This window comes from Haliotis rubra, unplaced genomic scaffold (genome assembly GCF_003918875.1).
Source record: "Haliotis rubra isolate DU_JTF1 unplaced genomic scaffold, ASM391887v1 Scf796, whole genome shotgun sequence".
Taxonomy (NCBI): domain Eukaryota; kingdom Metazoa; phylum Mollusca; class Gastropoda; order Lepetellida; family Haliotidae; genus Haliotis; species Haliotis rubra.
In genome coordinates, this window is record NW_025767519.1 from 47607 (window position 1) to 58446 (window position 10840).

Below are 10840 nucleotides of genomic sequence, written 5' to 3' on the forward strand. Positions count from 1 at the left end.
AATTACTGGACTTTTCTAGATCTGATTATTTACAGACTGCCGTCATGTAGCTGGAACATTGCTGCGAGCTGCATTAAACAACAAACAAAACAAACATATTACTATAGTTTTAATCTGTCATGGCATTACAGATTACCTAAGGATAACAGTAAACAATTGAGTGTTCTTCATTATTGTGAATTATTGAATGTGTGAAGCCCATTTCTGGTGTCCCCTGCCATGATGTTGCTGGAATATTGCTAAAAGCGGCATAAAACCATACTCACTCACTCACTGTTGCTTACTGAATCTGGACATCTGGTCAGAGGCGACTAACAGGAGGCTCGCTAACTCTGTTGACACCTCATTGTATCCCAATTGCGAGGATTGATGCTTATGCTGTTGATCACTAGATTGTCTGGTGCAGACTTGTTTATTTTCAGACCGTCGCCTTATAGCTTGAATATTGCTGAGTGTGGTGTTTTAACAACAATCACATTAAATGAAATTAGTCATTGGTGAGATATTACCCGGGATATGTGACCGAGTTATTCTACTTTCACTCACCACTGACTCTTCTTTTGTACACATCAAAAGTCTACCAAATCCTAGGGGGTTATTCCGTAATTTTTCTGAATATTTTTACAATATAAACTAGGCACAAAAAGAAACTCTGCTCATATGAAATCAAAACATACATGGGAACTACGCCTGTACACATGTATGTGCTACGTTTTGCGTCGTTAGTGGTTACGGCATGTTCACCTGTTTCCACGTTTGTGCATCTGCATCAATTTCGTGGAGTGAATATATATTAATTAATGCTGTCAATTTGGGGAGCTTTGTTGATGTTTGATCGTTCAAAAAATAAAAGGGCTAATGAACCGCACATCATGCCAACGTCATTGGGCTATGGAATGGTCAGTGGAGGATAGCCAGTTGTCGGGGCATTTCCATTGTCGCCATCCAGCAGAGAAATAATCTGAACAATGTTGAAGTTGCCGATTGCCGACGTGCAGGACATCCGCGTTTGAGGACAGGAACGATTGATACGTTGACCCATCCTGTGCACTGGTTCCTGACGGTAGTGACCACTGCTCAGACCATTTTAGGAGTTCGGCGTATCCACCCCAACAGATGCACGAATGGTGTTTGCCCTTAACCCTGAAAAGCTGCTGCCCCTAAGGACCCAGAACCACAAAAAGTTGTGGGTCCCAACCAGAATGTGTAGGCCCTATATTTCAGCTACAATATAAGTAATTCCCAGCAAACAAAACAATGTGACAACGAGCAAACTTAGTTAAAGAGTTTAATTTAATTCTAGTGACTGACTAGTCTTCATTTACAACAAAATCAGCATCCATGTCAAGATCCAAGTCTTCTGAAAAGTCTGTAATCAAAATTGCTTCATCGAAAATGAGTCTTTTCACTTAAGCACAACAGCTGCTTATCGACATAAAAACTAGAAATTACTGAATGATATTTTCTGAAAAATAATACTCTTAGTTATTGGGGATGAAAAAGCTGTCGGCCTGCAGAGAACAAAAGCTGTGGGTCCTTGTGGTTTTCAGTCGGCTTCGGGCCTAAGGACCAACGTTAATTTCGAACGCGGGTCAGGAACCGCTTATAGTAATATGGGGTACGTATCCTGACGCCAACTTATCATGAAAACCTGACCACCGGATCCCGTTAGTCGCCCCTTACGACAAGCATGGGTTACTGAAGACCAATTCTATCCCGGATACTCACAGGTTTGCGCGCATTTTGGCTCGTCAATGTTATGGACATTAAACATGCTGTTCTGTCGTCTTTTTATGAATATCCTCCTATCAACATTCACATAGATTTCATCGTGTGCTTTTCCAAGGCATGTTCAGTGGTGATTTTAGTGTGAAACCTTTCACAGTTTTAGGCCAATTTGCCAGTGTATTTGGCTAGTGGAGGCCGGGCAGACCTTCCGGTGTGTGTTTCTGTGTGGCTGCGGACAGGTGTCTTGGACTGAACCGGAATTCAGTCGACAAACATAACTGTACTTCTAACTGTTGAACGATCCCCGGCCGCGTCATACCAAAAGACGTTAAAATATGGTACTTGTTGGTCACTGCCTGGCGCTCGGCATTAATTGGTACAACAAGGACTGGTCGACTCGGAGTCAGTAATGTTTCTGAGGGGGGTATTCATGCTTAACTGCGGCATGGTATCTCAGTGAGCTGGCACTATAAAACCAGCTTAAGTCTGGGCTAGTACAAGCAGCCGAACTTACACATATACGCGCATACACGTCGTCATATGAGCGAAATATTCTTAAGTGCGACGTTAAACCCCATTTCACGTCACCTCGACTCTAACTGTTGGAAAAAAAGAAGAAATTGTCAGACACACACTAAAAAAACCCCCCAAAATCCCAAAACATTGTTGGAAGCTAATGCTTTGGAAATATATACTCAGGCTCATAGTGTTAATTAACAAAATATCTGTTTTTACAGATGGAACGGGAAAATAGCTTATCTCCAGCGATGCATGGATATGGGTGACGTTTTTTCCCTGTGGTCTCTATATATGACTGATCCTACATATTGCACCCCCATACATTTGTGCATGGTACCCCCCTCCCTCAACTGCACTTACACTCAACATGTCTTTGGTACATCTGGCAGTTTGATAACTTGTACACTAGCAGGGTTGATTTGATTTCACTTTAGAATAAGAAAGGTGTACTCTGGAAAGCTTATTAGTGCTACTTTGTCATAATCCACCGTCAGAAGTATGGGAGTATATGTCAGCTGTTTATTAGCGATTCTCATGCAAAGTTTCAGACCAACTGCAGGACCAACCATGCACCTCTCTCTGAAACAGAAGGTCTTGATTAAGATCCCTCAAGTTGATATTACGACCAGATATATTCAAAACTCAAAACAAACAATAATTTGTTATTTGCCATTTGCCATGACTTCACTCATCAGGCAATAATGTATCGAGTTCGAATTTTATTTTGATATATTTCTTTTCCATTTCATGACACGTTAGATATCCATGAGAATATCCTCGATCTGTGCTAGTTTCTGGAGTATACCTCCAGAACCTTGAAATACTTCTTGCTTATACAAACCAGTCTATAGCGATGATTTGTTGCCTTTTGATAACTTGAACAATAATAACAATACACTGAACTGCACTGTTTTTTTCTTCACTGCAGTTCTAAGCTTGTAATAATTGAACCAGTAGTGGAGTAAACGTAGCCAAAACTCCATTTCCGATTTACACCTGGGGGTGACGGTAAGCTGGGCCCCGTCTCGCATATCGCAATAGCTTTGTCGAACGTTAGCGCGCGCAAAGGGAGCCGGGAACCAGCTTAGGGTGACGGCAGCAGGCGTTGGTGTGGAGCAGCGTTTCCAAATACTTTCCTGAAGAGTTCTTCCAAGGATTACAAAACTTATAAAGGAAACTTTATAAAATAACTGATATTAAAAATTGTAATAAAACCTAATTTTGAATGCTGTTATTTACTTCGTTTTACTTTTAAATGAAAGTAAAATATACGATTTCCTCGAACCAAAAAGCGAGAATATTGTATTAAAACAAAACAGTGTTCACTAATAGTCTATATCACAACGTCTCGGCGCTTCACCAGAAGCCAGACGGTGATATTCGTGATGGGATGTGCGGTAACTGAACTCATAAGTATAATATGTCAATGTTGGTCAAAATCTGTGTACATGATTAGCACAGTCCACACGCACTATTACATTAGAGAACATAAGTAGGTCCTATGTCTAGTTTTCCGTATATCAACGTCACTGCACTCAGACATGATACGCTGGTATCTATAATCATGCCTAGGTTACATCATCTCGAACTGCAAAAAGTTCAAAATCTGAATCACTTCAGTATGGTTGCTAAATATATCTTGAAGCCTGTTTACGTGATGATTATAGTACCATTTTGGAACTGAAATGAAACGGGTTTAGAGTTGTGGAGAATCTGTAGATCAAGGGAGGTAACTCTAAATTTCTTCCCTTCGATAACATCCAGTGACATGGTTTTCTCAAGACGATTGCTTGGCTTTGGAACCCAGTTTTTGAGGGTAAAAAGAAGGACATAGACATTTCTAAAGTGCATTGGGTCTGGGTAATCACTCCAAAATTACAGAATAAGATATTACACGGACTAAACGATGCGAAAAGTGACACAGTGTCAGTAAGGTTACTAACACGTGCGCGTAATTTTGCCGGGCGTTTATGTAAATGTCTGCGTTGCATTTCAAATGATACTCCGTTTTGGTGAGCTCCTGAAAACGATATTTGCGAACTAATGTTTTAGACCTTAACCTCCAGACACAAATATAATCGGAACATTTGAATAATGGTTCTTTGAAGTGATGTCAGCAATGATCAAACTTGTTTTTGATATCACTTTTATCAGCTCCTTATTTGTGAATAATGTAACAAATAAAATAATAAATAAAGAAGTTGATATCCCAAAACGTCTTTGACTTATTTGGATAAAAAAAATCAATAATAGACATATTTAGATCTCCATCTCACGTTACATGTTTTTTTGAATGGGTAGTATACTTTAACTTTTTGTGTGTGAACACTGTCAGTTGTTTTAAGGTTTGATACTCTGATTGGATGAAATAGTTTGTGCTTGGTTCAAGTCATTCATGTTTACCGTTCATGTTTCAGTTCAGCCAATGTCGGGCTCAAAGCACAAAGAATCCTCAAGTGTTCTTTGACGTAAGTATTGACAACAAGGATGCAGGGCGTATAGTGATGGAACTCCGGGCTGATGTAGCCCCCAGAACAGCAGGTATGTAGTACTGACCTACGACTATGCTTGTCGTGAGAGGCCACAAACGGAATCGGGTGGTCAGGCTCGCTGACTTGGTTGACACATGTCATCGGTTCCCAATTGCGCAGATCGATGCTCATGTTGTCGATCACTGGATTGTCTGGTCCAGACTTTACAGACCGCCATCATATAGCTGGAATATTGCTGAGTGCGGCGTAAAACTAAACTCACTGACCTATGAGTGATTGTATATCAATTTTTCTATGTTTATTGTGGAATGTTATCTGACATGTTTTTTTATTGTGATGTTAAATCATAATTAATTCTTTATATATACCATTATCAATTCATAATTTCTTTACAGCCAGTTTAGACAGTTTGGTTGATGAATAAGATGAATAAGGTCACAGCATGATACTGAATATTACCGGTAGTTACAAGTTTTGATTGATGGTAGATATGCTGGAGCATACTTGCCAGAACTAGTTGTTGATGGTGAAAACCCAAACTGGTTTAAAGGTGTAGGTGCTTCTCCCAGGACATTTATTATCTCATATATTTATCAGGATATCAGATATTGTTCAAGTAGAGCAATAAAAACACTATGTATGCTTCAGATCGATATTCCTCAAACTTTCTAAAAACAGGTTTGAAATGAATTTTGTTTGCCTTTTTAAATGATGTTTTCTTTTTTTCCAGAAAATTTCCGAGCTCTGTGTACACACGAGAAAGGGTTTGGCTACAAGGGGAAGCTCCTTTCATAGAATAATCCCCACTTTTGTATCCTTATCATCTAATTTTGATCATGTTGTTTGTTCATGTTCACACCCCACCCAGTGTTGGATACATGACTGCTACCTGGAAATGTCAAGTCAGGACAAGACAAACCGAGACTGGTGTTATGAGCAGTGCCTCAAGTTGTTGGAAAGAAAGTCATGCAGTCACCTAACCTGACCATCCAGTGTATGAAATAAGGCCCGTCCGACCTCCCGAAATGGGTGGGATTTCTGACGGACAGTCTAAATTTACAGCTAGCCAGCCCGATGGTCTGGTAAAAAGTTTAGATAATATGTTCCATCCTTTTGACTCAAACGCGGAGTCGGAATTCTCTAAAAATGACTGGTGTGAATAGACTGTTAAAGAGTAGATGCATGTCTCAGGCTCATTATTCATTGTAACTAAAAACTGAGTTATTTTCTTTGGATTGTCTGGTCTGATCTGTTTTTGGGCTGGTAACATTTTCAAGTTACCAGCCCAGATGTCTGGCTGGGTTGTTGGCTTATTTCATTCACTGCTTATACTCACCCCCACTGACAAAGATCAGTTGCTTGAGACCCAGCTCTATCCCTGTAATGCCCCAGAGATTATTGATCATGACTGTAGATACTGAACATTATGTGTCTGCCAGTAAAAGTTATATAGGCTTCACTGCACTAGCGAGGCAGATGGGTAGTCTAGTGGTTAAAGCGTCCATTCGTCATGGCGTAGACCTGGGTTCGAATCCCCACATGGATACAATGTGTGAAGCCCATTTCTGGTGTCCCCCACCGTGATATTGCTGGAATATTGCTAAAAGCGACGTAAAACCAAACTCACTCACTGCACTAAGGCCTTACAAAAGAGATGACTAAAACTGTACTGCACAGCTGTTATCAATATTAGCAGGGATGTATTGGCAGGGGACACCAGAAGTACTCAGCACCGTACCATATGGGGAGTCTAACCTCGGCCTTGGCTGTGACAAGCACAATCTTGGCTATTCCAACACCCCAAGGGTCTATGATGGGGACCTGGAAGTTACGATGTGTGAATTTGTGTTTGTGTTCCCAAACAAAGGAAATGGTAGAGGAACCCACACATCACCAAGCAATCATCTGATGAATACATGCCAAAGGTTTAATACAATGGATATGTCATGATTTTCTTTATGTTTTTAGATTTGCATACACTTGTAGTCAACTGATTTTTTTTCATTTTAATTGCATGAAGCATGCCAACTGTCAAGGTTTTCAGATCCTCAGTTGTTTATGAGGTGTGCCCGTGTCTTGTCTTTATTTGTGTGTTGAATGTTTCCCTGTATTGCTTTGATCTTTAGCCTTTTGTAGGAAGTACACCTTTCTTTGTGATCCGGGGCGGTGGGGTAGCGTAATGGTTAAAGTGTTGGCTCGTCACGGCGAAGACCTGGGTTCGAATCCCTACATTGGCACAATGTGTGAAGCCCATTTCTGGTGTCCCCCGCCGTGATGTTGCTGGAATATTGCTAAAAGCGGCGTAAAAAAACAAACTCAATCAGTCAGTCTTTGTGATCCTTATCTGTGTGTTAGATGTACACCTGTCTTTGTGATCCTTATGTGTGTTAGATGTACACCTGTCTTTGTGATCCTTATCTGTGTGTTAGATGTACACCTGTCTTTGTGATCCTAATCTGTGTGTTAGATGTACACCTGTCTTTGTGATCCTTATCTGTGTGTTAGATGTACACCTGTCTTTGTGATCCTTATCTGTGTGTTAGATGTACACCTGTCTTTGTGATCCTTATCTGTGTGTTAGATGTACACCTGTCTTTGTGATCCTTATCTGTGTGTTAGATGTACACCTGTCTTTGTGATCCTTATCTGTGTGTTGATGTACACCTGTCTTTGTGATCCCTATCTGTGTGTTAAATGTACACCTGTCTTTGTGATCCTTATCTGTGTGTTAGATGTACACCTGTCTTTGTGATCCTTATCTGTGTGTTAGATGTACACCTGTCTTTGTGATCCCTATCTGTGTGTTAGATGTACACCTGTCTTTGTGATCCTTATCTGTGTGTTAGATGTACACCTGTCTTTGTGATCCTTATCTGTGTGTTAGATGTACACCTGTCTTTGTGATCCTTATCTGTGTGTAAGCTGTACACCTGTCTTTGTGATCCTTATATGTGTGTTAGATGTACACCTGTGCCCCTTGTATCCTTATTTGTGTGTCTGATGTGCCTCTGTGTCTGATCCTTATTTGTGTGTCGAATGTGCCCATGTCTGTCTGGAGTGTGTCTGTGTCTGACCCGTATTTGTTCGCTCGTCACGGCGAAGACCCGGGTTCGATTCTCCACATGGGCATCATGTGTGATGCCCAACTCACTCACTCACTGACTCACTGACCCGTATTTGTGTGTCTGATGTGCCTCTGTGTCTGATCCTTATCTGCGTGTCAGATGTGCCAGGGAGGAGACTTTACCAGACATAATGGTACTGGTGGGAAGTCTATCTACGGGGAAAAGTTTGCTGACGAGAACTTTGACCTGAAGCACACTGGACCAGGTGAGACGGGAACCCAGTACTAGTTGTCTTGTAAGCAGGGTTTCACTGGATGCAAAATATTGCATCTTACAGACATAAGACCTGAAAATGGATGCAAATATTAACCTTGTAGCATCCCACCTGATGCAATAGAGAGAACTGCTGGATTACATTACATAAGATTCATCCATTATTTATTTTTGGATCAGAGGTAAAATTTTCCTGACCTTACGATTTGGTCAGGAACATCCAAATCTACACAAAGTAAACATAAGGTATTCTTCATGTATAAGTAGCTATGTTGATAAGCAAGAGTCACTTGAAGTCCTGTATATATAGTCTACACACAAAGGTAACCCCCTGCTAAAGTATGTTAGTCATTCCTGACAAATGTACAGTTGCAGAATTAAATACAAACTCCCCTCTCCTCTTCAAACAATTTCAGAATATACTGAATTATGTGCATGCAATGTTTACAAAGGCATATAGTAATGAATAGTGGAGAACAGAAAGTCCACTTGAAATGATTTGTAATCATGTGTAATAGCTGGTCATGCTTCGTTGCAGGGATTCTCTCCATGGCTAATGCTGGACCCAACACAAATGGCTCTCAGTTCTTTATTTGCACAGAAAAAACAGAATGGTATGATACCACCAATTTTATGTCATAAGCATTTTTTATTCATTAACAGAGCAGATGTTCATTAACATTTACAAAGTATCCCATTTACTGTATACCAGGCACTGTTCATCAACCTCATGCTAGGTAACCTGGGTTTCTGCTGAACGAAACTTCGCACCCGCACAGCAATTCTTGTGACCTAAGTACAGACTGAGACATTAAGCATCAGGCATTTATTGTGTTATAAGGGATTTATCTAGGTCTGCTTAGAGCTTGTTCTTCAGCCACAATTCTGCAGCAAATATCAGTAACAATTACCAAATTGGAATAATAACACAAATGCTCAGACTTATATTATGGACTGTAATGTGGATGTTAAAAGATTTCTGAATGGAAGCCAATAAGAACCTCAAAATAATCCCAATTTTGAATAAAATAAATGAAGTTTTGACTTTCAAGGGGTCTTGTTTTTGCAACTTGGATAAATCCCTGGTCATGTTACTGTGTTGCAGGCTAGATGGGAAGCATGTTGTGTTTGGTCAGGTGACTGATGGCATGGACACTGTCAAGAAGATGGAGGTAAGACATTCTATTTTGTTCGGTCTCACCAGTTCTAAGCTTGTAATAACAAAATGTTTAGATATTAATACACACTGAATTTGTTCTACCATTTCACTTGGAGATTCCTGAGTAAATGTGTTCTGTTTTTCTAGTCTAACTGGTATGATCAACTGACTTCACAGTTGACTCGGTATCCAGGAATTTATCTCCAGTCTGTTCAATATATCTCATTGGCAAAAGGTATCCGAGGAGATATATCATTGTCTGATGTATGTTTTGTTGCCATTCTAACGATCTGGGTTTGAGCAGGTAGAGAACATATGGAAAGGTATTTTGATGCTTCCTGTTGACATTAATGTAGCTGGAATATTTCTGAACTCTGCAATGACCCCAACACTTGCTGATTCAAGACATGCTCCTTTAGACTGATTTAGTAAACTACCCGGTAGATATTTTTTCACAATTACTTCTTCAGGCTTGTGGTTCCCGAAATGGCACTCCAGCTAAGAGAGTTTCTATAGAAGACTGTGGGGAGGTGAAGGAGGAGTAGCAGGAAGTGACTCTAGGTGGGAATGAGTTTGTTAGATCTGGCAGCAGCAGCAGCAGCAGCAACAGCAGTAGCTTCTGGGCCTGGTCACAACACTTGGCCCTGGAAGTAGGGCCATAACAGCTTAACAGCTTGCTGTGGAAGTAACCCAGGACCAACAGCATGCTGTCACAATGCTGTAGTTGAACCAGATCGCTCGTGGAGAACGAACCTAAATACACTTCCAATGTAATCTGCAATTAACTGATGTGTTATTGAGTGAATTGTGATGATTGATCACCCTGGGAGCAAGTAATAATAGTGCTAGTGCATTCTCAGTCAAAGCTAGAGAGTATTTGTGTTTGGATCCTGTATGTGTGAATGTGCAACAGTAATCTAACGGACCGTTCATATTTTTTGGCAAGGGGGCTACAAGAAGCATGTACAATGTGAATATACACCCACCCCCCACCCATAAAATTAAGGTACAAAGCAAGTGACCCCCCTTGCATATCATGTACAAAATCAATGACCCCCTCCCCTTCCCATATTTTTAAAGCATAAAGTTGTAGTATTTTTATGTGCAAAATTGCTGATCCCCTAGTACATGTGTACAAAATTGCTGACCCCCTCCTTCCTCCCCAGAACAAAATGGTCCCCCTTAAAATCATCATCGTCACCAAAAACACACACCCCACCCAAAGCCATAAATTATGAACGGTCCCTAACTGAGTTTAGTGATTACAGCTCTGTGCTTGAGAGAAAATAAGAATATATTTGGAATCAGTATTTGTTTTGGTTGATGCATTTACTTGGATTGATTTGAATACAAGACATTTCTTGTACTGTCAAATATTTTCCAAGACAAATAAGGAGTTTGTGTAGGAAACTTCCTTAAAGTTGAATAAATATGCTTTATACAAGTTTGCATGCAGTAATTGGAAAATACAGGAAATTACTTTACTACAATTCAACTTAGAATGCATAACGGGAGAATTGCACTTGATCATTACAAACAAGGTAAAGAAGCGTTATCAGGGGTGGAAATAACCCATTGCCCGACGCCCGAGTCCAGTGGTTTTT

At 40.4% G+C, this 10840-nt stretch overlaps 1 protein-coding gene and 1 long non-coding RNA gene across 2 annotated transcripts; one reads left to right on the plus strand and one right to left on the minus strand.

Annotated features, from left to right (window-relative positions):
- Positions 1-364: 364 nt before the first annotated feature.
- LOC124261314 lies at positions 365-5366 on the minus strand. Its single transcript, XR_006894289.1, has 2 exons — positions 4951-5366; positions 365-430 (listed from the first exon to the last, which is right to left on the minus strand). It is a non-coding gene; the product is annotated as an uncharacterized LOC124261314 (long non-coding RNA).
- LOC124261313 (peptidyl-prolyl cis-trans isomerase-like) lies at positions 3993-10021 on the plus strand. The gene is given in 8 exon segments (XM_046695622.1): positions 3993-4063; positions 4665-4788; positions 5470-5525; positions 5527-5550; positions 7964-8069; positions 8616-8691; positions 9183-9249; positions 9707-10021. Coding segments are annotated over 8 exon segments (576 nt in total). The 5' UTR covers positions 3993-4015; the 3' UTR covers positions 9782-10021.
- The last annotated feature ends 819 nt before the right edge of the window (positions 10022-10840 follow it).